The sequence below is a fragment of the Doryrhamphus excisus genome, chromosome 7 (genome assembly GCF_030265055.1).
Source record: "Doryrhamphus excisus isolate RoL2022-K1 chromosome 7, RoL_Dexc_1.0, whole genome shotgun sequence".
Taxonomy (NCBI): Eukaryota; Metazoa; Chordata; class Actinopteri; order Syngnathiformes; family Syngnathidae; genus Doryrhamphus; species Doryrhamphus excisus.
This window is the reverse complement of record NC_080472.1, coordinates 2023075-2049588: the sequence shown is the minus strand read 5'-3', so window position 1 is coordinate 2049588 and position 26514 is coordinate 2023075. Positions and strand designations below refer to the sequence as shown.

At 38.9% G+C, this 26514-nt stretch overlaps 1 protein-coding gene across 5 annotated transcripts in view; it reads right to left on the bottom strand.

The window, feature by feature from the left end:
* The window catches only part of samd4a (sterile alpha motif domain containing 4A), a 48355-nt gene extending 22096 nt beyond the window's left edge, over nt 1-26259 (bottom strand). For all 5 annotated transcript variants that reach the window (XR_009130279.1, XM_058077009.1, XM_058077011.1 and 2 more), the window contains exons 1-9: nt 26093-26259; nt 24738-25218; nt 11621-12214; nt 7090-7371; nt 5590-5699; nt 3845-3931; nt 2499-2733; nt 2326-2411; nt 95-213 (exon numbers count right to left, since the gene is read on the bottom strand). Coding sequence is in view for 4 of the 5 variants with exons in the window: in XM_058077009.1 (XP_057932992.1) it covers nt 95-213; nt 2326-2411; nt 2499-2733; nt 3845-3931; nt 5590-5699; nt 7090-7371; nt 11621-12214; nt 24738-24933 (1709 nt within the window). In the remaining variant the exon portion in view is untranslated. The remainder of the gene's footprint in view (nt 1-94; nt 214-2325; nt 2412-2498; nt 2734-3844; nt 3932-5589; nt 5700-7089; nt 7372-11620; nt 12215-24737; nt 25219-26092) is intronic.
* Nucleotides 26260-26514: the final 255 nt, after the last annotated feature.

Sequence of the window (26514 nt, the reverse complement as noted above, 5' to 3'; positions counted from 1 at the left end):
TCATATTCATATTCATACATGCCACTCCAACAATAACAACAATGAAGTGGTCCAACCGCAATATGTAGTACTATAAACACCATATATACTATACCTCCGCTGCGGTCGATAACCTGCTATGTCAAGGAGCGTTTTTCTTGGAATGGCCCGGAACAGCCTCTGGACCTGTTGTTTCCATGACAACAGCCTCTTCTTCTGAGTCTCGCTAAACGACTGATGAGCAGGGGAACATGAGGGGTATAGAGTTGAGTGGAGAGTATATTATATAGAATATATATAATATAATAGTACAGCATTCAACAGAAGTAGAACACCATGCGTACACACCAATACCGTATTTTCTAGACTATAAGTCGCACCGGAGTATAAGTCGCACAAGGCCAAAAATGCATAATTAGGTAGAAAAAAACATACATAAGTCGCACTGGAGTATAAGTCACATTTTTTGCGGGTAATTTATTTTTAACTACCGTATTTTCCGGTCTATAAGTCGCTCCAGAATATAAGTCGCACAGGGCCAAAAATGCATAATTAGGTTAAAAAAAAACATACATAAGTCGCACTGGAATATAAGTCGCACAAGGCCAAAAATGCATAATTAGGTAGAAAAAAAACATACATATGTCGCATTTTTTGCGGGTAATTTATTTTTAACTACCGTATTTTCCGGACTATAAGTGGCTCCAGAGTATAAGTCGTGCAAGGCCAAAAATGCATAATTAGGTAGAAAAAAAACATACATAAGTCGCACTGGAGTATAAGTCGCATTTTTTGTGGGTAATTTATTTTTAACTGCCGTATTTTCCGGACTATAAGTCGCTCCGGAATATAAGTCGCACAAGGCCAAAAATGCATAATTAGGTAAAAAAAAAACATACATAAGTCGCACTGGAGTATAAGTCGCACAAGGCCGAAATTGGATAATTAGGTAGAAAAAAAACATACATAAGTCGCACTGGAGTATAAGTCGCATTTTTTGCGGGTAATTTATTTTTAACTACTGTATTTTCCGGACTATAAGTCGCTCCGGAATATAAGTCGCACAAAGCCAAAAATGCATAATTAGGTAGAAAAAAACATACATAAGTTGCACTGGAGTATAAGTCGCACAAGGCCAAAAATGCATAATTAGGTAGAAAAAAACATACATAAGTCGCTCCGGAATATAAGTCGCACAAGGCCAAAAATGCATAATTAGGTAGAAAAAACATACATAAGTTGCACTGAAGTATAAGTCGCACAAGGCCAAAAATGCATAATTAGGTAGAAAAAAAACATACATAAGTCGCACTGGAGTATAAGTCGCATTTTTCGCGGGTAATTTATTTTTAACTACTGTATTTTCCGGACTATAAGTCGCTCCAGAATATAAGTCGCACAAGGCCAAAAATGCATAATTAGGTCGAAAAAAAACATACATAAGTCGCACCGGAGTATAAGTCGTACAAGGCCAAAAATGCATAATTAGGTAGAAAAAACATACATAAGTCGCACTGGAGTATAAGTCGCATTTTTTGCGGGTAATTTATTTTTAACTACTGTATTTTCTGGACTATAAGTCGCTCCGGAATATAAGTCGCACAAGGCCAAAAATGCATAATTAGGTCGAAAAAAAACATACATAAGTCGCACTGGAGTATAAGTCGCATTTTTCGTGTGTAATTTATTTTTAACTACCGTATTTTCCGGACTATAAGTCACTCCAGAGTATAAGTCGCACAAGGCCAAAAATGCATAATTAGGTCGAAAAAAAACATACATAAGTCGCACCGGAGTATAAGTCGCACAAGGCCAAAAATGTATAATTAGGTAGAAAAAAACATACATAAGTCGCACTGGAGTATAAGTCGCATTTTTCGTGGGTAATTTATTTTTAACTACCGTATTTTCCGGACTATAAGTCACTCCGGAGTATAAGTCGCACAAGGCCAAAAATGCATAATTAGGTTGAAAAAAAACATACATAAGTCGCACTGGAGTATAAGTCGCATTTTTTGCGGGTAATTTATTTTTAACTACTGTATTTTCTGGACTATAAATCGCTCCGGAATATAAGTCGCACAAGGCCAAAAATGTATAATTAGGTAGAAAAAAACATACATAAGTCGCACTGGAGTATAAGTCCCATTTTTTGCGGGTAATTGTCCATAGGTATGAATGTGAGTGTGAATGGTTGTTTGACTATATGTGCCCTGTGATTGGCCGACGACCAGTCCAGGGTGTACCCCGCCTCTGGCCTGAAGACAGCTGGGATAGGCTCCAGCACATAGCAAGGTCGGGGGTGCTCAATGCAACGTTAGATTACTGACGTTAAAGGATGCGCACCTCATGTATAAGGCACCTGTCAATCAGTTGCAGGTAGGAGCTGATGTTGTCCTCGTCTGACCTCGACACGAGTAGTTGAGTGCAAACTGGAAATAAGACAGAAACCGGACGTAAGACGATCTTTATTTATGTAAGATAATAATAGAATCGAACGTTAGCGCTATCAAGCTCACCTTTGCCCATGACACGAATAAACTGGCTGGGTAGATCCCCGTCCGCAATCACGCTCGAGCTCGCCTCCGCCTCCCCGCCTCCTCCAGCGAGGTGGGATCCAGGCGCGGAGCTTTTGGTTTCCGGGGGGCGCTGTAAGGACGCGTCCTCGCCACCGCTGAAAGCCCTGATTGGCGTTATGATGATATTGTGGAGTTCTTGCAGCGGCACACGGAGATTACCGCCTTCTAATACATCCTGGGGGGGTGGAAGGACCCAAGGGAGAGACAAATGGGGAAAAAAAATGAGGTGGCAAACTATCCAAAACCATTCAAAATATGAAGAGAAATACATTCTTTAAAATTATTGTCTACTTTATTTTTACGAGAATAAGGTAATATGAGAATTTTAGCAGTAAAATTGTAATTTTTGGAAAGTTTGGTTATGGAAAAAGTTGTAATGCTTTGAGAATAAAGGCAAAATATTAAGACAAACTGTCATTTCAGTAGCATAGAAATTAAGTATAAAATATGTTTTTAATTTTTTTTTAATTGAAAGCAATTTTTATAAAGGCAAAAATGTAAAACTCGACAATAGTAGTCAAAATATTAAGAGAAATACATTATCTAAAATTATTATCTACTTTATTTTTACAAGAATAAGGTAATATGAGCAATTAAGACAAACTGTCATTTCAGTAGCATTGAGATTAAGTATAAAATATGTTTTTAATTTTTTTTTTAAATTGAAAGCAATTTTTATAAAGGCAAAAATGTAAAAATATGTAAATATTAAGAGATATACATTATCTAAAATTATTATCTACTTTATTTTTACAATAATAAGGTAATATGAGAAAAAAAAATACTGTCATTTTAGTAGTAAAATTGTAATTTTTGGAAAGTTTGGTTATGAAAAAAAGTTGTACTGCTATGAAAATAAAACCAAAAATTGAAAAATTGACAATAGTAGTCAAAATATTAAGAGAAATAATTATCAAATTATTATCTACTTTATTTTTACAAGAATAAGGTAATATGAACAAAAAAATACTGGTATTTTGTAGTAAAATTGTTGTAATTTTTGGAAAGTTTGGTTATGGCAAAAGTTGTAATGCTATGAAAATAAAGGCAAAATTTTTAAAATTGACAATAGTAGTGAAAATATTAAGAGAAATACATTATCTAAAATTATTATCTACTTTATTTTTACAAGAATAAGGTAATATGAGCAAAAAATACTGTTATATTTTTAGTAGTAAAATTGTAATTTTTGGAAAGTTTGGTTATGGAAAAAGTTGTAATGCTATAAGAATAAAGGCAAAATATTAAGACAAACTGTCATTTCAGAAAAATATCTCCTGACTGACCTTTTCTAGACTGCGAAGCAAGTTTTGTCTCTCTTTGAGCTTTTGAATGCTGATAACAATCTTGTGTCTTGCTCCTTTGGTGACTTTCTGTAAAAAAAACAGGAAGAAATACAACATATACGCAGTACATAGTATGTGTACATACACTGGAGTATAAGTCGCATTTTTTGCGGGTAATTTATTTTAATAAAAGAATATAGAACAGGCTGAATAGGTGTAAGATATGCTAACACAATGGTTATTCAGCTACACAAAAATAAACATGAACAGAAAAGGTGTAACATAAACAGTTTTTTTAATTTTTTCAGTTTTTTCGCAAAAACAGCCAACCTATGAAAAAAAAGTGCGACTTATAGTCCGGAAAATACGGTAAATATTCAAAACAATGAAACTTATACTCATTTCAACTCATACTCAACCCGCAAAGCATGCTAGGAAGCTCACATGCACACTTCCAACAGGACGTTCCAACCCCCACAAATGGCAGAAAAAACAAACTATGGGCGCACCCATGGGCGCACCCATAAAAACTATTTAAAAAATGGGGCCATTTTCGGTCCGCAGCTTGTTTTTTATTGGCCCTCGGCGTGAAGAAATCATAATAATAAATTGTATTATTAATGCGATACAGTTTTTTTTCGCAGGAACAGCCAACCTATGAAAAAAAAATGCGACTTATAATCCGGAAAATACGGTATATATTCAAAACAATGAAACTTATACTCATTTACAACCCGCAAGGCATGCTAGGAAGCTCACATACACACTTCCAACAGGACGTTCCAACCCCCACAAATGGCAGAAAAAACTATGGGCGCACCCATAAAAACTATTTAAAAAATGGGGCCATTTTCGGTCCGCAGCTTGTTTTTTATTGGCCCTCGGCGTGAAGAAATCGTAATAATAAATTGTATTATTAATGCGATACAGTTTTTTCGCAGGAACAGCCAACCTATGAAAAAAAATGCGACTTATAGTCCGGAAAATACGGTATATATTCAAAACAATGAAACTTATACTCATTTACAACCCGCAAGGCATGCTAGGAAGCTCACATGCACACTTCCAACAGGAGTTTCCAACCCCCACAAACGGCAGAAAAAACAAACTATGGGCGCACCCATAAAAACTATGGCCTGGGGCCATTTTCGGTCCGCAGCGTGTTTTTTATTGGCCCTCGGCGTGAAGAAATTGTAATAATAAATTGTATTATTAATTATAAATCACACTATTTTTGCTTTATCACCTATAACACAGGGGCTGCACGGCGGTCTAGTGGTTAGCAACCTTGGCCACAAAAAAAAAAAAATCGGATTAAACAGCCTAAAAGCTAAAGATACTACCAGTGTAATTTTAACTTGCGGAACCTTGGTTAGCAATCAATCTGTTCCAAAAAGGTCCGTCTTTAACTGAAACGTACTCTAACCAAATAATTTCCCAAAATAATCAAATAATTTTTTTTTATCACAAAACCTCTCTGTTAGCAGCTTACTAATACATGGAAAACGGAAATAGCTGTCGCTTGTCTATGATGTCATCAGTGGTTGACTGTGTAGTTCTTTGCCACTACTGTTTCACCACAGTGTGAAAACATGTTTTTTTTATAGTTTTACAAATATAGTTTTACATGCACAAAATAATTGTATATTGTATAAATGCATATAAATGATGAATGAACATTAAGGTTACTATTAAGTTCCGCAAACCGGTCTCGGGGGCGTCGACTTAAACGGATTCTGCTGTACCTGTGCTTCAAGTTGTTCTTCCGTAAGTGACATCATTTCATCGTAGGTCATGGTGGAAAACAGCGCCGCATATTTATGGAGACGGAGACCCTTCAGCCATGAAGGAACATCTACGACAGACAGACAAATACAGTCTATTCCACTTGCATTTCATGCCATCAAAAAGTGGAATAAGAAATGGTAAAGAACTATTTATTTCCGTGACTGGACAGTCCACAACAACGGTGATATATGACTTTCATATTTGATATTTGATAGCTTTCAGACAGTTTGTGGAAGGCATCATAATATAATGTTTGCATATTGGGAATAACAAATGTGAACCATGGTGTCCCACAGGGATCAATTCTTTGACCAGTACAGTTCAGTATTTACACAAACTTCCATTGTTATGCTATCCAATCCGACCTTCTAAATACGGTAGCTCCCTAGCCATGCAGTAACACAATGTTGACTTTGTGTTTGTATACAATCTGTTAATCTCTCGTTTATCACTGTTATTATTCCAGATCCGGCCGTGATAAGTGAATTTCCAAAATAAATGAAACATTTTCGCAGTTAGAGTACAGAAAACCTGCTAACGACCTTCTAAATAAGGTAGTCCGGCTGGCCTGATTCAATGTTGACTTTGTGTTCAATGTATACAAACTGTTAATCTCTCGTTTATCACTGTTATATTTCCAGATCCGACCGTGATAAGTGAATTTCCAAAATAAATGAAACATTTTCTTAGTTAGAGTACAGAAAACCTGTTTACGACCTTCTAAATACGGTAGTCCGGCTGGACTGATTCAATGTTGACTTTGTGTTCAATGTATACAATCTGTTAATCTCTCATTTATCACTGTTATATTTCCAGACCCGACCGTGATAAGTGAATTTTCCAAAATAAACGAAACATTTTCGCAGTTAGAGTACAGAAAAACCTGTTTACGACCTTCTAAATACGGTAGTCCGGCTGGCCTGATTCAATGTTGACTTTGTGTTCAATGTATACAATCTGTTAATCTCTCGTTTATCACTGTTATATTTCCAGATCCGACAGTGATAAGTGAATTTTCCAAAATAAATGAAACATTTTCGCAGTTAGAGTACAAAAAACCTGTTTACGATCTTCTAAATATGGTAGCCCCCTAGCCATGCAATAACACCACTTTACACTCCTGTTACTATTATTGTTATTATTGTATTGTTATTATTGTACCATTATTGTTGACATTGAAAAAATTAAGCCATTTAAGATATACTAAACTGCAATACCGTACTGGCCCGTACTACAAGCTATAGCGTCAGCCTCTGTACTCGAAAACTGAAGTTATTCTTAGAGAAGTGAACCATGGTGTCCCACAGGGATCAATTCTTTGACCAGTCCAGTTCAGTATTTACACAAACTTCCTTTGTTATGCTATCCAATCTTCTGGCTTGATATCCAAATATACCAAACACTGGATGACTTATATAAATACACATAAGAGTACTAAATACTGTAGTACTACTCACCCCTCATGCCGCTACCCTCATCATGGAAGGAACTGCGATGCAGACCTGAGCCGCCTCCTAAACTGGCCTCTTCCAGATGCTCACTTCCTCCGCTGCCCGAGGATGCGATGCTGCTTTGAGGGGACAGGGGTGCGTGATCGGGGGCCGGGCCCCTGCTACTACGTAGATCTTCCTGGGACAACCAGACAGGACCCATGGGATGGTTGCTGGGTCCGCTCATTGGGGGTGTGAGAGACACCGAGCGCTTCAGAGGACTGTGCTGCTGATTGCTGCTTGTTAGTACTGTCAATCACAAAACAAGACGCTTTTAAGACCCTTCTGGTCTTCCCAGGATAAAACAGACATTCCCAATGCAAACTTAAAAGGTTAGCAGTTTCCAATCAGTCGCCAATTAACTTAGCATGTTTTTGGAATGTGGGAGGAAACCAGAGTACCCGGAAAAAAACCCACGCATGCACGGTGGAGAACATACAAACTCCATACAGAGATGGCCGAGGGTGGAATTGAACCCGGGTCGCCTAGCTGTGACGTCTGTGCGCTAACCACATGACCGCTTGTGCAGCCCGTAAAGAAAATGGATGGCTGATTAGCCTGCTTACCGGTTTATTTAAGCTTACCAATCGGTTATCAGCCCCAATCAGTCGCTAATTAACCTAGCATGTTTTTGGAATGTGGGAGGAAACCGGAGTACCCGGAAAAAAACCCACGCATGCACGGTGGAGAACATACAAACTCCACACAGAGATGGCCGAGGGTGGAATTGAACCCGGGTCGCCTAGCTGTGAGGTCTGTGCGCTAACCACATGACCGCTTGTGCAGCCCGTAAAGAAAATGGATAGCTGATTAGCCTGCTTACCGGTTTATTTAAGCTTACCAATCGGTTATCAGCCCCAATCAGTCGCTAATTAACCTAGCATGTTTTTGGAATGTGGGAGGAAACCGGAGTACCCGGAAAAAAAACCCACGCATGCACGGTGGAGAACATGCAAACTCCACACAGAGATGGCCAAGGGTGGAATTGAACCCGGGTCGCCTAGCTGTGAGGTCTGTGCGCTAACCACATGACCGCTGTGCAGCCCGTAAAGAAAATGGATGGCTGATTAGCCTGCTTACCGGTTTATTCAAGCTTACCAATCGGTTATCAGCCCCAATCAGTCACCAATTAACCTAGCATGTTTTTGGAATGTGGGAGGAAACCGGAGTACCCGGAAAAAAACCCACGCATGCACGGTGGAGAACATACAAACTCCACACAGAGATGGCCGAGGGTGGAATTGAACCCGGGTCGCCTAGCTGTGAGGTCTGTGCGCTAACCACATGACCGCTTGTGCAGCCCGTAAAGAAAATGGATGTCTGATTAGCCTGCTTACCGGTTTATTTAAGCTTACCAATCGGTTATCGGCCCCAATCAGTCGCCCATTAACCTAGCATGTTTTTGGAATGTGGGAGGAAACCGGAGTGCCCGGAAAAAAACCCACGCATGCACGGTGGAGAACATGCAAACTCCACACAGAGATGGCCGAGGGTGGAATTGAACCCGGGTCTCGTAGCTGTGAGGTCTGTGCGCTAACCACATGACCGCTTGTGCAGCCCGTAAAGAAAATGGATAGCTGATTAGCCTGCTTACCGGTTTATTTAAGCTTACAAATCGGTTATCGGCCCCAATCAGTCGCCAATTAAAATAACCTAGCATGTTTTTGGAATGTGGGAGGAAACCGGAGTACCCGGGAGAACACGCAAACTCCACACAGAGATGGTTAGAGAGTGGAATTGAACCCTTCTCTTCTAGCTGCGTGCTAACCACTCGACCACCGTGCAGCCTGAAAACTGAAGTTATTCTTCAGAATGACAGAAGTGCTGTGAACCGGTTTGTGTTGCTCTGTTTTCTAATCCTATATGTGGTCCTCTTACCGTCGGGTCTATGTATAGGACTTCATGGTCCCCGTTTAAAATAGGTGCCCAGCTAACATTACATGTTCCATTCCCTAAATATTAGCCATTTACCCTAAATACAGTCCCCCACAAAGGCCGCCTTACAAGGGAAAGGATGTATGGCATGCTCCGCTGTGGCTTGGGCTCCAGCTCAAACTGTGAGCGGGGTGGTGGGGGGGGGTCAAGCGGATGGTCCCATCAATAGCACACTCGGTGATGTGATAGGAAAAATAATATTCCGGTAAGAACGATCACAACTGGAGCTTAAGACTCGCTTTGTTACTTATTTAGCACCGCTAGGACGGTTAAATGAAATTAATCACATGACTTTGGAATGGACGCCAACGGGATGGATTACACGCCCGATCGTCATACTCGCGTACTGGAGATTCTCCACGTTTTATTCTGGTTTTTCAAGTAAGGGGTCGTGTTTGACCATGTACTGGTTTCCTGTTTGCAAAGATAACACCGGTTCACGGAGATCTTAGGTCTGAAGCTCCAAGCGGTCCAACGTTTCTCGGTGCTGCTAGCATAGTTTGAAATATGTCTTTATTTATAAACCTCAGCTGTTTCTTTCATGTACCAGGAAGAAAAAAAAAAAAAAAACAGAGCCCTTGCATTCTTGTCTGGAAATACCCTGGTCTGACCCGAGTTCCGTTCGGTTTCAGCGGGCCGGCTTCATCACTGGGGTGTCTTCCACATCGCGTACACGCTCTGCAGGTGAGCTTAATACCTGAATACCTTAATACCAGAAGCAGTACTTGCTTTAAAAGAGTTTTTTTGTGGAGTTCTGAGCGCGTAATATGTCTATTTTGGACTTATTTACTTCTTATCCATATGTACTGTTTGTTTGTTTGAGAACCCCCCCCCCCCCCCAAAAAAAAAAAAAAACATGATTAATCCCAAAGTCAGATGTGAAAATTAGGTTTGAATGATTGTCCAATTATTATTATTTCATGATTTTTTTAGGACTGCACAGTGGTCGAGTGGATAGTGCGCAGACCTCACAGCTAGGAGACCAGGGTTCAATCCCACCCTCGGCCATCTCTGTGTGGAGTTTACATGTTCTCCACGTGCATGCTCCCACATTCCAAAAACATGCTAATTAATTAGCTACTCCAAATTGTCCATAGGTATGAATGTGAGTGTGAATGGTTGTTTGACTATATGTGCCCTGTGATTGGCTGGCCACCAGTCCAGGGTGTACCCCCCCCCCCCCCCCCAAAGTCGTCCCTTTACATTGTCTACGACGATCACTGCATGACATGAGATTGAGTGCAAAAGGTTATACTCTCGTTTAGTGTGGAAGTGGTAATTTTTTTTGCTTCTTTGTCCCTCGACCTCACTTCCTTTGAAAAGCAAAATGAATACTATGGAGTAGCGTAGTCAAAGTCCTGACCTATGTCAGAAAAAAAATCACCTAAATAAAAGTTTACGGCTTCATGGCGGTCGAGTGGTTAGCACGCAGGCCTCACAGCAAGGAGACCCGAGTTCAATTCCACCTTCGACCGTCTCTGTGTGGAGTTTGCATGTTCTCCCCGTGCATGCGTGGGTTTTTTCTCCGGGTACTCCGGTTTCCTCCCACATTCCAAAAACATGCTAGGTTAATTAGCGACTCCAAATTGTCCATAGGTATGAATGTGAGTGTGAATGGTTGTTTGTCTATATGTGCCCTGTGATTGGCTGGCAACGCCTCGTGCCCGAAGACAGCTGGGATAGGCTCCAGCATCCCCCGCGACCCTCATGAGGATACACGTTAGAAAATGAATGAATGAATGTTGCGAAACTGTTTGACTATTAATTTAGTTTGTCTGGGGCCAAACCGATTACTCGATTAATCGTAAAACAAGCGTCAGATTAATCAACTAAGAATATAATTGTTAGTTGTTTCCTCCCACATTCCAAAAACATGCTAGGTTAATTAGCGACTCCAAATTGTCCATAGGTATGAATGTGAGTGTGAATGGTTGTTTGTCTATATGTGCCCTGTGATTGGCTGGCTCGCCCAAAGACAGCTGGGATAGGCTCCAGCATCACCCACGACCCTCGTGAGGATAAGCGGTAGAAAATGAATGAAAAATGAATGAATGGAATTATGGGCTGTGGTTTGCGTGCAGGCCTCACAGCAAGGAGACCCGAGTTCAATTCCATCCTCGGCCATCTCTGTGTGGAGTTTGCATGTTCTCCCCGTGCATGCGTGGGTTTTTTCTCCGGGTACTCCGGTTTCCTCCCACATTCCAAAAAAAAACATGCTAGGTTAATTAGCGACTCCGAATTGTCCATAGGTATGAATGTGAGTGTGAATGGTTGTTTGTCTATATGTGCCCTGTGATTGGCTGGCCACCAGTCCCGGAACCCTCATGAGGATAAGCGGTAGAAAATGAATGAATGAATGAATGCATTATAGCAGTCAAAAGTGCAGTCAACAATGTAGCGACCGACCAAACCAGCAACCTAACCTCAGAGTTGGCCGGCTTTTAGCCTCCAACAAGGAAAAGTCCAAGAACAGGTTGCACGAAGGACAAATCTGTCACATTATTAGGGTCACATTATATTGATATTGATCATAGTGATAACCAAGAGAGCAGAAGCCACTTACTTGCGTTGCTACCTCCACCAGTTCCAACTGTGTTAATGGTTGCTGGTACTGAGGATGACGGGTAAAGAGGAAGGTGTCCGTTCTCGTACGCCTGCTGCTGCCAGCTGCCACCCAATCCCGAATCCCTGGAGCTCTGCCACCCGTTCAGGCGATCATCTGACCCGTAGCGCTGGTGATGGTGATGCGAGGAGTACAGGTTACCCGAAGAAGAGCTGTTGGTGGAGGATCCCGATGACGTGAGCGTGGATGGCGGAGTGGACTGGCGATGATGATGATGATGATGCGGCCCGGTAGGAGATGGCCTTTCCAGCGAGTCTCCCCTAGCGGCCGCTCTCTCCTCCAGGTGGTTTAGCCACAGGGCCAATGCGGCACGGTCTTCCAGGGAGGTGGCAGGATGGATGAGGGCGTAGGATAAGAGCTGGCGGGACTCTTCCAGGTGGCGGCCATGCTCAATCGTGTGAGCAAGGATGCGCGGTAGCAGGCGCATGTACTCGCCCTTGGCTTCGACGTTGCCTGGTTTGAGGAGCGGCAAATGGGTGAGGACGAGCGAGATGACATGTTCTTTTGTCTCGCCTTGCCACTGGCTGATAACCTCTGGAAGAACACAAACGAGGAAAAGGAAGATTGTTATTCATTCCTCAATTAATGTACATCACTTGAGAGGCGAGGTGGCCAGCCAATCACAGGGCACATATAGACAAACAACCATTCACACTCACATTCATACCTATGGACAATTTGGAGTCGCTAATTAACCTAGCATGTTTTTGGAATGTGGGAGGAAACCGGAGTACCCGGAGAAAACCCACGCATGCACGGGGAGAACATGCAAACTCCACACAGAAATGGCGGAATTGAACTCGGGTCTCCTTGCTGTGAGGCCTGCACGCTAACCCCTCGTCCACCGTGCACCCATGTTCCAATCTTCATTCATTCATTTTCTACCGCTTATCCTCACGAGTGTTGTGGGAGGTGCTGGAGCCTATCCCAGTCGCCATAGCCAATCACAGGGTACATATAGACAAACAACCATTCACACTCACATTCATACCTATGGACAATTTGGAGTCGCTAATTAACCTAGCATGTTTTTGGAATGTGGGAGGAAACCCACGCATGCACGGGGAGAACATGCAAACTCCACACAGAAATGGCGGAATTGAACTCGGGTCTCCTTGCTGTGAGGCCTGCGCGCTAACCCCTCATTCATTCATTCATTCATTTTCTACCGCTTTTCCTCACGAGTGTCACGGGGGGTGCTGGAGCCTATCCCAGCTGTCTTTGGGCGAGAGGCGGGGCACACCCTGGACTGGTCGCCATAGCCAATCACAGGGCACATATAGACAAACAACCATTCACACTCACATTCATACCTATGGACAATTTGGAGTCGCTAATTAACCTAGCATGTTTTTTGGAATGTGGGAGGAAACCGGAGTACCCGGAGAGAACCCACGCATGCACGGGGAGAACATGCAAACAAAGGTGGAATTGAACTCGGGTCTCCTTGCTGTGAGGCCTGCGTGCTAACCACTCAAAATAAAATAAAAAAAAAATTAAAACAATTGTATTTTGTAGCAATGTGTGCAGAGGCTAGAAATGTTAGCTAAACGACATCCAAAATACTGGGCAAAATTGGCTAATGATGTATTATATTAATAAATGTAAGGATATTTGCATTTAATTAACAGACATTTTATTTACTGTGATAAAAATAGACACTATGCTGGTAAAATAAGTGTTAATGGTTAAATATTTGGGGAAAATATAATATAAATAATATAATAAGATTATATAATATAATAATATTTATACTGGCGACCAGTCCAGGGTGTACCCCGCCTCTCGCCCGAAGACAGCTGGGATAGGCTCCAGCAACCCCCACAACCCTCGTGAGGATAATAAGAATAATAATCATAATAATTATTATATAACTATAAATATAGTTATAATTAAATATTATAATACATTTTTAATTAATTATAATAATTATCATTATTATTAATTGAAAAATAAATATAGCTATTATATTTTATAATACAAATTATTTATAAATAATTATATAAATAATAATTATTATTATTAATAATAACAAATATGGTAAAATTTAATTATAACTATATTAATTATATTAAAAAATATAATATAATTATAATTAATTATAAAATAATAATTATAAAATAATGATTAATAAAAACTATAATTAATAATAATTAATGATTAATAAATCACATCAAATGAATGATCTCAAAGTGCACATATAGCAGATTGCATGACACTTTTACAGATACAATAATTCCAGGTGGAGTGTTAGGTGTAAAATATATAGTCCGGCCCCCCTGTCAATTGTGCTAAATCAATGCGGCTTGCGAGTCAATAAGTTTGCCCACCCCTGGGTTAGACCATACAATTATCATTTATTAATCAATTATTAATCTATTATTATGGCTAGTGCTATGTGTCTGTAACACTTGACAGGGTGTATTTACTATTGATACCGGGCATAATATAATAATATTGGCTGGCGACTAGTCCAGGGTGTACCCCGCCTCTCGCCCGAAGACAGCTGGGATAGGCTCCAGCACCCCCGCGACCCTCGTGAGGAAAAAAGCGCTAGAAAATGAATGAATGAATTAATATAATAATAATAATATAATATAATAAGATTATTATAAGATTTTAGATTTTCTAGGGCCGCGAATGTCAGTCTTGCATGTCAGCGTGTAACAAGTCACTTTGTGTGTGTGTGGCCTGTAAACCTCCGTCCTGTGATTCTCCTGTTAGCAAAACAAACATGCAACCGGCTCGCTAAGTCCCCAAGTACTGGCATCTCTCGCTGGCCATTGTTGATTCAACACCACATCCGACATCCATGGCTCCCTTTTTCCAGCCAACAAGAGACCAGAGGCTTCATTTAGGACAAAGTCACTCGCAAGTTGAATATGTACTTTCTCAAAACATCGCAGTGAGTAAAAGATCCTGGAATACTCTTTTTTTTAAATAAACACTTTACGACTGGAGAGTCAATGAATTCCAAAAATACAACAGTGGGTAAGCAGAAAATTAGATGGGATAGTGGTGAGGGTGAATTTAGCAGAATGGGCGTGGGGGGGTGTACAAGAGTGGGAGGATGTACTGTATGAAGGAAAAGTTCCCGCTGATGCTTTCTGAGCGGATTCTCCAGCTCAGCAGTTGGGAATGTGCTGGCATACTACGCAACCTGCTGCTGAAGAATGCCGTGATTCCTAACGGACCCGCAGCTGAACTCACTCCAACGCACGCACGTACACAATGACTTGAGTGGAAAAAAATTTTTTTTTTAAGTCATTCAACAAGAGGTCAGATAGGCCTGAACGCTACATACCAAACATGCACTTAAACACATCGATCTCAAGGAATTAAATATATATATATGGTTTTATTTCATTTGAACATGCATCAGATTACAATTGAACGCATCACATAATCAGTTCCGAGTTCCACATGTCCAAAAGGAGTAGGAAGAAACAAAGCTTATTAAATGCTACACCTCCATCTGGTAGTTTTACAATCAGTAACTGTTACATTTGATCACTTCCTGCTTTCCTAATATAGTTTAAGTTTTGTTTTTTTTTGTCAATTCAGATTTTTTTCCTAATTTTTATTTAAATAATATAATTAAATTTAATAGAATAATATATTATATAATATTAATATATAAATATAATTAAAAACATTTTTTATAAATATTTTTTTTATTTTTTATTATTTGGTACTTTTACAATCAGTAACTGTTACATTTGATCACTTCCTGCTTTCCTAATATAGTTTAAGTTTTGGAGTTTTTTTTGTCAATTTTGATTTTTTTTCCAAATTTTTATTTAAATAATATAATTAAATTTAATAGAATAATATATTATATAATATTAATATATAAATATAATTAAAAACATTTTTTATAAATATTTTTTTTAATTATTTGGTACTTTTACAATCAGTGACTGTTACATTTGATCACTTCCTTCTTTCCTAATATAGTTTAAGTTTTGTTTTTTTTTTGTCAATTTTGATTTTTTTCCTAATTTTTATTTAAATAATATAATTAAATTTAATAGAATAATAAATTATATAATATTAATATATAAATATAATTAAAAACATTTTTTATAAATATATTTTTTTAATTATTTGGTACTTTTACAATCAGTAACTGTTACATTTGATCACTTCCTGCTTTCCTAATATAGTTTACGTTTTGGAGTTTTTTTTGTCAATTTTGATTTTTTTTCCTAATTTTTATTTAAATAATATAATAAAATTTAATATAATAATATAATATTAATATATAAATATAATTAAAAACATTTTTTTAATATATATTTTTTATTTTTACCATTTGGTGCTTTTACAATCAGTAACTGTTACATTTGTTCACTTCCTGCTTTCCTAAAATAGTTTGTTTTTTTTTTGTTATTTTTTTTTGTCACATACTCAAGTACCAGGTGATATATATATAAATATATATCAATACTTTCTTTCGATCTTTCGGCTTCAAGTATTGATACGCTGAGTACCATTCAAAATAAATCGAGTCTTTGTTGTCAATTGTGCCTACAGTGTATGTCCACTGGACTGTGTCCATATGTGGTTCTATACCTTGAGGATATGTACCTTAAACCATCGTAGGAAGCACCTGTCTGTGACAACATATTTGTCTTTCCTCTCTACAGGAAAAGGAAAAACATCATCACGGGCTACTGTTCATGCCGGCATCCTGTTGGAATGACGAGAACACTGCAGTATTACACACAGACACACTTGGAATCCCGGCATCCCGACACAGTCAGGGTGTTGGGGGGGGCTGATAACCATTTTGGTAAGATTAAATAAACCGGTAAGCAGGCTAATCAGCCGTCCATTTTCTTTATGGGCTGCATAGCGGTCATGTGGTTAGCGCACAGACCTCACAGCTATGAGACCCGGGTTCAATTCCACCCTCGGCCATCTCTGCGTGGAGTTTGTATGTTCTCCCCGTGCATGCGCGGGTTTTCGCCGAGTACTCCGGTTTCCTCCCACATGCCAAAAACATGCTAGGTTAATTAGCGACTCCAAATTGTCCATAGGTATGAATGTGAGTGTGAATGGTTGTTTGTCTGTATGTGCCCTGTGATTGGCTGGCGACCAGTCCAGGGTGTACCCCGCCTCTCGCCCGAAGACAGCTGGGATAGGCTCCAGCAACCCCCACAACCCTTGTGACGATAATAAGAATAATAATCATAATAATTATTATATAACTATAAATATAGTTATAATTAAATATTATAATACATTTTTAATTAATTATAATAATTATTATTATTATTATTAATTGAAAAATAAATATAGCTATTATATTTTATAATACAAGTTTTAATTAATAATAATAATTATTATTATTAATAATAATAAATATGGTAAAATCTAATTATAACTATATTAATTATATTAAAAAATATAATATAATTATAATTAATTATAAAAATAATAATTATAAAATAATGATTAATAAAAACTATAATTAATAATAATTAATGATTAATAAATCACATCAAATTAATGATCTCAAAGTGCACATATAGCAGATTGCATGACACTTTTTACAGATACAATAATTCCAGGTGGACTGTAACGTGTAAAATATATAGTCCGGCCCCCCTGTCAATTGTGCTAAATCAATGCGGCTCGCGAGTCAAAAAGTTTGCCCACCCCTGGGTTAGACCATACAATTATTATATCTATTATTATGGCTAGTACTATGTGTCTGTAACACTTGACAGGGTGCATTTACTATTGATACCGGGCATAAACCTTTCCATTCACATTTCCATTCGTTCATTTTCTAATCCGCATGTTAAATAGTTGTGTAGTCTGCAGCACATTTACTTAGTATGAACAGCCCCAAATTTCAACATTAACCTAAAAAAAAAAAAAAACAGCACACTAGGCTACTGTACATTTCCAGCAACTGCCTCACAGTGCAGCGTGGAACGGTCTGTGCTCCGATGGTCTAAATGAGGAAACATCGAACGCTTGTACAGTATGTCTGTGCGGCCTGCTGAGAAAACCAGGACTGACTGGTGATCTTTGACACAGACTGCGAGTCCTCACCTGTTGTCACCCTCTGACAATCCATCACACGACTATGCACACGTTTACTGTATAAGCAATAGAATACTGCGCCATATGTAGCTAGCCGATGTTATTTATGGAAGTAGAAGTACAGGTTCGTCAATCAAGCAATCCTCTATATAGATCATAAATGAAATTTTCAAATTTCACACTCACATTCATACCTATGGACAATTTTGGAGTCGCTAATTAACCTAGCATGTTTTTGGAATGTGGGAGGAAACCGGAGTACCTGGAGAAAACCCACACATGCACGGGGAGAACATGCAAACTCCACACAGAGATGGCCGAGGGTGGAATTGAACTCGGGTCTCCTTGCTGTGAGGCCTGCCTGCTAACCACTCGACTCGACTCGACGTAAACTTTTATTAGGATGATTTTTTTTCTGACATAAGTCAGGACTTTGACTACGCTACTCCATAGTATTCATTTTGTTTTTCAAATGAAGTGAGGTCGAGGGACAAAGAAGCAAAAAAATACCACTTCCACACTAAACGAGAGGATAACCTTTTGCACTCGATCTCATGTCATGCAGTGTTCGTCATAGCCAATGTAAAGTGACGACTGTAGGCGGGGTACACCCTGGACTGGTGGCCAGCCAATCACAGGGCACATATAGACAAACAACCATTCACACTCATTCACACTCATTCATACCTATGGACAATTTTGGAGTCGCCAATTAACCTAGCATGTTTCTGGAATGTGGGAGGAAACATGTAAAACTCTAAAACCAAACTCTAAAACGCTAACCACTCGACCGCCGTCCAGCCCCATGCTGGTTCTTGTTTCCCAGAATTCCCAGATTGGTGTCCTATTGCGTTGTTTTGGAGTAGGCCCGTTAGCTTACTGCATCACTACGCCAGAAGTTTACAATTCTTAGCATTAGCTGCTGCAATAACGATGTAGCTGTAGCTTCCTTTATAAATACATCGTTTTTTTGATTTTGATTTATTTAGCGCTAAATAAGTAATAGTCTAAATAATTGTGTCCTAGTACGTGTATGTTAGCTCACACATGCTAGTTGTTTTTCTTCTCTGTAGAACACAGAGAAAAAAAAACGGGTGATCTTGTTTCACATAAGGATTGTGGATGATGGGCGACATTCCCCCAAAAGTGCAGTTTTCCTTTATGGATGCTGAGTGATAATATGGGATTTTTTTTTTTATAAGTGGGAAAATCTTTCTTCTGATGGCTAACCATGTTTATTATTATTATTATTATTATTATTTATTTTTTGTCCCGTCCAGCAATTGGGGCAGATAGTATTGTTGATCTAAATGCCCTTACATGCTAACTTCCCTGTACTGTAAAAAATTATTTGTCGTTATTTGATGTTTTTGTTATGCAAATTTGGAGCGGGCGGACCGGAACAAGAAGAAACAAAAACAAGAAGAAGAAGAGAAACTGGGGTAAAAAAAAATAATAAACGGGTGAATTTTTGTTCCAGAGTTAATGAGTATACAGCTGCGGAAAGGGGGGATGAAAGAACGACGGCGTAGTCGACTGCGAAACCAGGAAGGATCTTCGTTCCCACGACAAAGCTGTGAAGGCAAGTGGCAGTTCCATTTTCACCAAACCACAAATGCGCTGTAGGCTAAAAACACGCAAGCAATAACGAAGTTAACAAAACAAACAACTACGACCGACGAAGACTTAAGAGTTGGTAGGCTTTGACAGACTTGACCCTGTTGACCCCGTCGTAAACAGATGACTATTATTTTCCGATATTTACACCTTTCCCATAATCTGTGATCTGCGATCATCTCCGATGCTTCAAATGGTTTTTTTCGTCACTTCAGGGAACGCAAGCATACTTTTCCCTTCACGCTACACCGCTGACATGAAGGGGCCTTTGGTGTAGAAAGAGGCCTTATTCCGTTTTCCCCTCTGGTCGTTTTGGCAGGCTGTCTGTCCCCATTCCTGAGGTTCAGTACGAGTTCACAGAACCAGCCATCAATTTCCAGAAATAACCTGTTTGCTCATGCTTGGGTGCTGTGAAATACTTGGGTGTCCAAAACCGAGTGGAGTTTTATCTCCTAAAAACAAATTGTCAACGAGGAAAACAGCTTGGATTGTCTGGGAGTGTAGTCCCAGTGAAGAATACTGTGATCCCGGAACAGACTATGAGTATCACTATGAGTATTGCGATGCTAGTTCTCCCATTCAATGAATGACATGCTAACAAGAAAGAAGGCGAACAATTCCACGTTGGCAAATCAACGGACAGCCGTCCTCTACAAGCGTACCCGTGCGTCCTACTGCGACTGGCGCCATGATTCAGTTCAGTTCGGATATTTATGGACCGTGCACAATGGAAACAATAAAATGCATACCATACCGAATCATAATACTTGTTAAAAAATATACTATACTAAAGTTTATGCTGGACATGTCTTTCAGGAAACTAGTATAATTCGATTAAGATCTAAGTTACTCCATTCTCCGGTCATGGATATACTGTCCTTACCAATCCAATTTAAATATATAAAAGTCTTATGTTAATACACTACGGGAGTCCAACCGTGTTCTTAATGTATTTTTTTAACATTTTTTTTAGCATCCGACTAGCTAACTAAACTAAATAACAACTGGAACCGGACGCCACGCCGCTTTAACAAATGTTAACACAAAATATGCGTTTGTAATTTTACATTTCCAACAATGAAAAGGGATGAGGGTTTGCGCGGCGGTCGAGTGGTTAGCGCGCAGACCTCACAGACCTCAATCCCACCCCTCGGCCATCTCTGTGTGGAGTTTGCATGTTCTCTACGGGTTTCTCCGGGTACTCCGGTTTCCTCCCACATTCCAAAAAAACATGCTAGGTTAATTAGCGACTCCAAATTGTCCATAGGTTATCCTCTCACTTAGTGTGGAAGTGGTTAATTTTTTGTCCCTCGACCTCACTTCGTTTGAAAAACAAAATAAATACTATGGAGTAGCATAGTCAAAAGTCCTGACTTATGTCAGAAAAAAATCACTTAATAAAAGTTTACAGCTGCACGGCGGTCGAGTGGTTAGCATGCATGCCTCACAGCAAGGAGACCCGAGTTCAATTCCACCCTCGGCCATCTCTGTGTGGAGTTTGCATGTTCTCCCCCCGTGCATGCGTGGGTTTTCTCCGGGTACTCCGGTTTCCTCCCACATTCCAAAAAAACATGCTAGGTTAATTAGCGACTCCAAATTGTCCCATAGGTATGAATGTGAGTGTGAATGGTTGTTTGTCTATATGTGCCCTGTGATTGGCTGGCCACCAGTCCAGGGTGTACCCCCCCTATAGTCGTCCCTTTACATTGGCTATGACGAACACTGCATGACATGAGATCGAGTGCAAAAAGGTTATCCTCACGTTTAGTGTGGAAGTGGTAATTTTTTTGCTTCTTTGTCCCTCGACCTCACTTCGTTTGAAAAACAAAATGAATACTATGGAGTAGCGTAGTCAAAGATGCTCAGCCACCCAAATAATAATAATAATAATAATTAATAACAACAAACACACTTCCCCCAAACATGTGACTGAAATCGATAATGAAAAAACAAACAAACAGTATGCTACTCTGGTGTCAGTCCTTGGGTCACACAAACAAGGGAGCTTCTCAGTCGCTAAGAAGTAGGCCACTAAGGATTCCATTCATTTGTACGCCGCTTTTCAAAACAGATGCATTTTCCACCCAGCCCGGAGACTTCCAGCTGTAATTTAACCCCAAACCAACTCTTACCATTAACTCATTATGCACTGTAATACGTAACATGAATTCAATACAATAAAAAATAAAAAAACCTACAGTTTAATCACTGATTGGGAAATATGGGCTAATAACTATAAAAGCAATCTTCACTCGCTAAATGTACTGCAAAAAAAGGTCAGTAAGGATAATTCATAATGCCGCCTACAGAGAACATACTAACTCCTTATTTCTAAAATCACAAATACTTCAACTTGCTGATGTAGTCAAATAAAATAAAACTAACTAAAAAAAACTTTTTTTTTAATTTAAAAAAAAATGTGAAAAATTAAAGTTGAAATTTAAAAATAACAGCAGTATTTTTTTTTATAAAGTCAACATTTTAAGCCAAAAGAGTCATCTTCTAATTATATAAATAAAATCAAAATATAATGGTAATAACGTAGTAATTATACAAAAATAAAATTTAAGAATTTTTTTATTAGGAAAGCAGGAGGTGAACAAATGTAACAGTTACTGATTTTAAAAGTACCAGATTTAGATGTAGGATTTAATGTTTTATGTCATTGTATGGTCATATCACCTCAAAATTCTGTATGTGACAAAAAAAAAATCAAAAAATAAATAAATAAAATAAAAAACAAAAATTTTAACAGTATTAGGAAAGCAGGAAGTGAACAAATGTAACAGTTACTGATTGTAAAAGTACCAGATGGAGGGGTACGATTTAATAAGCTTTGCTTCTTCCTACTCCTTTTGGACATGTGGAACTGGGAACCGATTATGCGATGCGTTCAATTTTCATCTGATGCATGTTCAAATGAAATCAAACCATTACCATTACCATTATAAAATGTCTACTTTTGACACACAGCTCGCTCCTACCACCTCTTAACTGCCCTGCTAGCTTGACGTTGGCATTCTGGTTCGATTTTGGATCAACATTCGTAATAAAAGTGACAGCTCCAATTTGAAGTCCTGAATACGTTGTATACATATATCTCTGTATGTGTATAGATACTCATCTCTAATGAATACCAATGTAAGAGTGACGATGTAATAAGTTAGCACACAGGCCTCGCACCTAGGAGACCCGAGTTCAATTCCACACTCGGCCATCTCTGTGTGGAATTTGCACGTTCTCTCGTGGGTTTTGTCCGGGTACTCCGGTTTCTTCCCACATTCCAAAAACATAGATAAATAAATAAACACAAAATAAAAAAAATATTTTTTTATTAAAAAATATATACTTTTTTAAATTAAGAAATATATATATTTTTTTATTATTATTTTATTTAAAAAAAATATATATATATTTTTTTTATTTTGTTACTGAAAATTAAAAAAAAACTTAAACTACATTAGGAAAGCAGGAAGTGAACAAATGTAACAGTTACTGATTGTAAAAGTACCAGATGGAGGGGTAGGATTTAATAAGCTTTGCTTCTTCCTACTCCTTTTGGACATGTGGAACTGTGAACCGATTATGTGATGCGTTCAATTGTAATCTGATGCATGTTCAAATGAAATTCAACCATAACTATTAATTGATCAATGCCAACAAGCCTCGGCCTACTGTTGCTTGAATAAAGTCACAGTGACTTTAAGAACGGTACCGGTCAGTAAACATAATATTAATAATAATAATAATAATAATATATCAGGCAACATTAAAAGTAAAAAAAAAGGAGTTACCACAACATACCAGAGAGCTTACATAAGCGGACAGTCTACCCGATCAGCATTATTCCCGAATGAAATACTGCACTGTGTTACAGACTTCCAGGAGACCCAGTGATTACGTCCTATTTTGCTGATTCAACTCAAGCAAAGACGCCACAAGCAGAAAGCTTGAGAGAGGCGTCACCCCCGAACTCGACACATACACAAAGCTGAAGTGTAGAAAAAAAAATAATTGTTGTCGGTACGAATTGATTACTGCAAAGAAACGTTTCAAAATGATGCGGGCGGCGTCGCTAAACGGTACCGTGACCATTCCGGCAATTTGAGGTCTGTGCTGATTTCGTTCTCGGTTTCCCCCCCCCCACGACCCTGACTAAGCATTCTTGAGCGAGGTAGTAAACCCCCGCAATTACTCTTGATGATCAGTGTGTGAATCTTACGAGAGCGGTCATTAACATTGAATGCACCGCAGCTCAGGGCTTTTGAAGGTTGGGTGTGAATGATGAAACAATGTCAAATACGATTCAACGTTTCCATGACGACATATTTTGACTTTATTCTCGTATAATTAGAGATGGTTTTTCATGTTTTTATTTTCCAACTTTCAACTCTATTCTTGGAAATTCTCCTGTTGTAAATATGACATTAATCTCATAATATTTTGACTTTATTATTTCTTTCTTTTTCTTCTTGTTTCTCCTGTGACGTAAAAAGAATATACAGTATATTTTTTCTTTAGATTATTATTAGTATATAATATTTCTATAATATTTATACAATATTTATACAATATTTACATTATTATACTTTATATTTCTTAATTTTTTCCTGTATATTTTCTTGATATTTCAATATTATGCTACTAAATTGATGTTATTTTTCCTCATGATCTTACAGCGTTATTCTTATAAAATCAATGCTTTCAACTCTATTCTTGGAAATTATAATAAATAAATAATAAATATATAATAAATGACAAATAATAAATAATAAATGACAAATAATAAATAAAAATAAATAAAAAAAAATAATAAATGCCAAATAATAAATAAAAAATAATAAATAAATAATACAAAATAATAAAAAATAAATGCCAAATAATAAATACAAAAATAAATAAAAAATAATAAAAAATAAATGACAAATAATAAATAAAAAAATAAATAATAAATAAAAAATAAAAATTTGAAATAAATACTGCATTATTTCTATTCCAGATGGGCATGTAAAGCAATCCATCTGGAATTGACAGATTTCCTGTCATGCATGTACTCTGGACTATTTAACCTCCGTCCCTCGTTAAGGTAGCAGAAGCGAGCGAGTGACAAGTGCCTCCATTAAAAGCACATATACTCTATGGAGGCTAACTGTCGACATCAGCTTGTATTCTTGTTAAATTATATTTTCATAATGTGCTGCGGGACGATAAAAAAACAGTTGTGAGCTACTAATGGCCCCCGGGATGCACTTTGGACACCAGTGCTTTAATAGCGACTTACAGTACGGCCAATCTACAGTACGAGATGAGTAGTATCAATAAATGTCGACTTCACAAAAGACATTCCGGATGACTTTAGAGTGCGAGAAGTTCGCCGTCCTACCTGGATTGTTGGCATCCGCTTCCAGAACTTGCAGTTCCGTGCAGTCGGCAAGGGAATGCTCCAGACAGAGCTGCAGGAAACGAGCCTGAGTCCGGCTCACCCTTTTCAGCAGAGACAGCAGAGCCACCGTCTGCTCGCATTCGTTCCATCCTTTAAACCAGCCGGCAAGTACGCCCACCTGATCGCGAAACATCATGGCGTTGCGTTTTGCGTTGCGTGACCTCGCCTGAACTGTCCACCGACGTTCTGCTTTGAAGCTGGTGTAGGTTCTTGGTGTTACTCAACGAAGGACATTGCGAGTCTTGTCGTCGCCGCGAGGTATTCCGTCGGTATTCCGTCGTCCGGCGACGCTCCTCTTTGCTATTATTGACCGTTTTAAGCGGGCCGTGAGGAAATTACTCACTCACAGTGCAACGATATTTGATGAGTCAGCTTTCCACCTTGCAGTCCGTCTTATCGGTTTCGGGAACCCCTTTGGGGCCTGCAGAAAGGCATTACACGTTAGTGGACGCCACAGATACATTTTGACACATAACAAAATATTATCCTGTGTCGGTCCCTTTTGCGTCAACAGTAGAGTGACTGTAATGAAGCATTTATAGGCCGCCGACGACGCCAACGCCGCCGACGCCGACGCCGCCAGTGCGTTTAAGCTCGTGGTATTCATTCCCGAGACAAAAATAAATTATTTTCACTCCTGGTATCCACCCATTCCTAAAAATACAGCCGTGTGTGTCGGCTACTCCCGTCGGGCGCTGCATCCCGGAATGACCTACAGGAAGGACGCCAGGTTAGCGGGCGACAAACAGCAAATGTGTGTGTGTGTGTGTGTGTGTGTGTGTGTAAGGGGGCTGGAGTAACTTCCGTTCTTATTTTTTTTTAATGAGCTCGTCTTTTATAAACAAGCACTGAAAGTAGCAGTGTTTTTTTTTTCAGAGGGGACAGAGCAAAAAGTGGGGGGGGGGGGTCCATGTCCATAGGCTAAAATGTCCGTCTAAAAGTGTCACTTTGCTTCATCAGCAACACAAGGAGTGACTTGTGTGTGACTCTTAGTGTGTTTATGTGTCTTTATTCGTGTGTGTGTGACGCTTAAAAACAATTTAAAAACAACACATCCGCGCATTTACCGCGTAAAAGTGTTAGCTAACTGACTTACATGCTAATGCAGATAGACCCGAATACATAGCATTAAACTGCGTCAACAGGTAGCGAACTTAACTCCAATTTAACAAATAAATGAAACTAATTAATAAACCCAGAAGCGATAATAGAGGTAAAACGGGAACGAAAATAGACATTGGGAAATCCGGTTAGAAAATAAGAGCATATGTAAAATTCGTACGAGGTTTATTTACCTTGTTGCGCATTTTGCATCGCTGGCTTTGTCTCAGGAAGGCAAAAAGGCGGTATCTTTTTTTTTGTTTTGTTTTGTTTTGTTTTTTTGAAGGGGGGGAGATGTGCCCCTTTACTCCAGTTCTTTGGGATTCGCCATCTCGACTAACTTTTCCTCCGTCTCTCCTCTGCTGCTCTCCGCTGTATATAAAAAAAAAAGTGCTGCAGTCGCTTTCACGCATTATGCCGTAGTAATGTTTGTTTCCGGTTTTCAAAATAACAGCACAGCAACGTAAGAGTTCAGCGTTTTGTACAAATAAAACAACACACTTTTGTTATAATATCTTATCTCAAGTACTTCTACTTTAATTGCGTGTGTTAATATTTGTGTTAATACTGTGTTGCTGTAAAACACAGCCTGGTGACGATCTCAAAACATTTTATT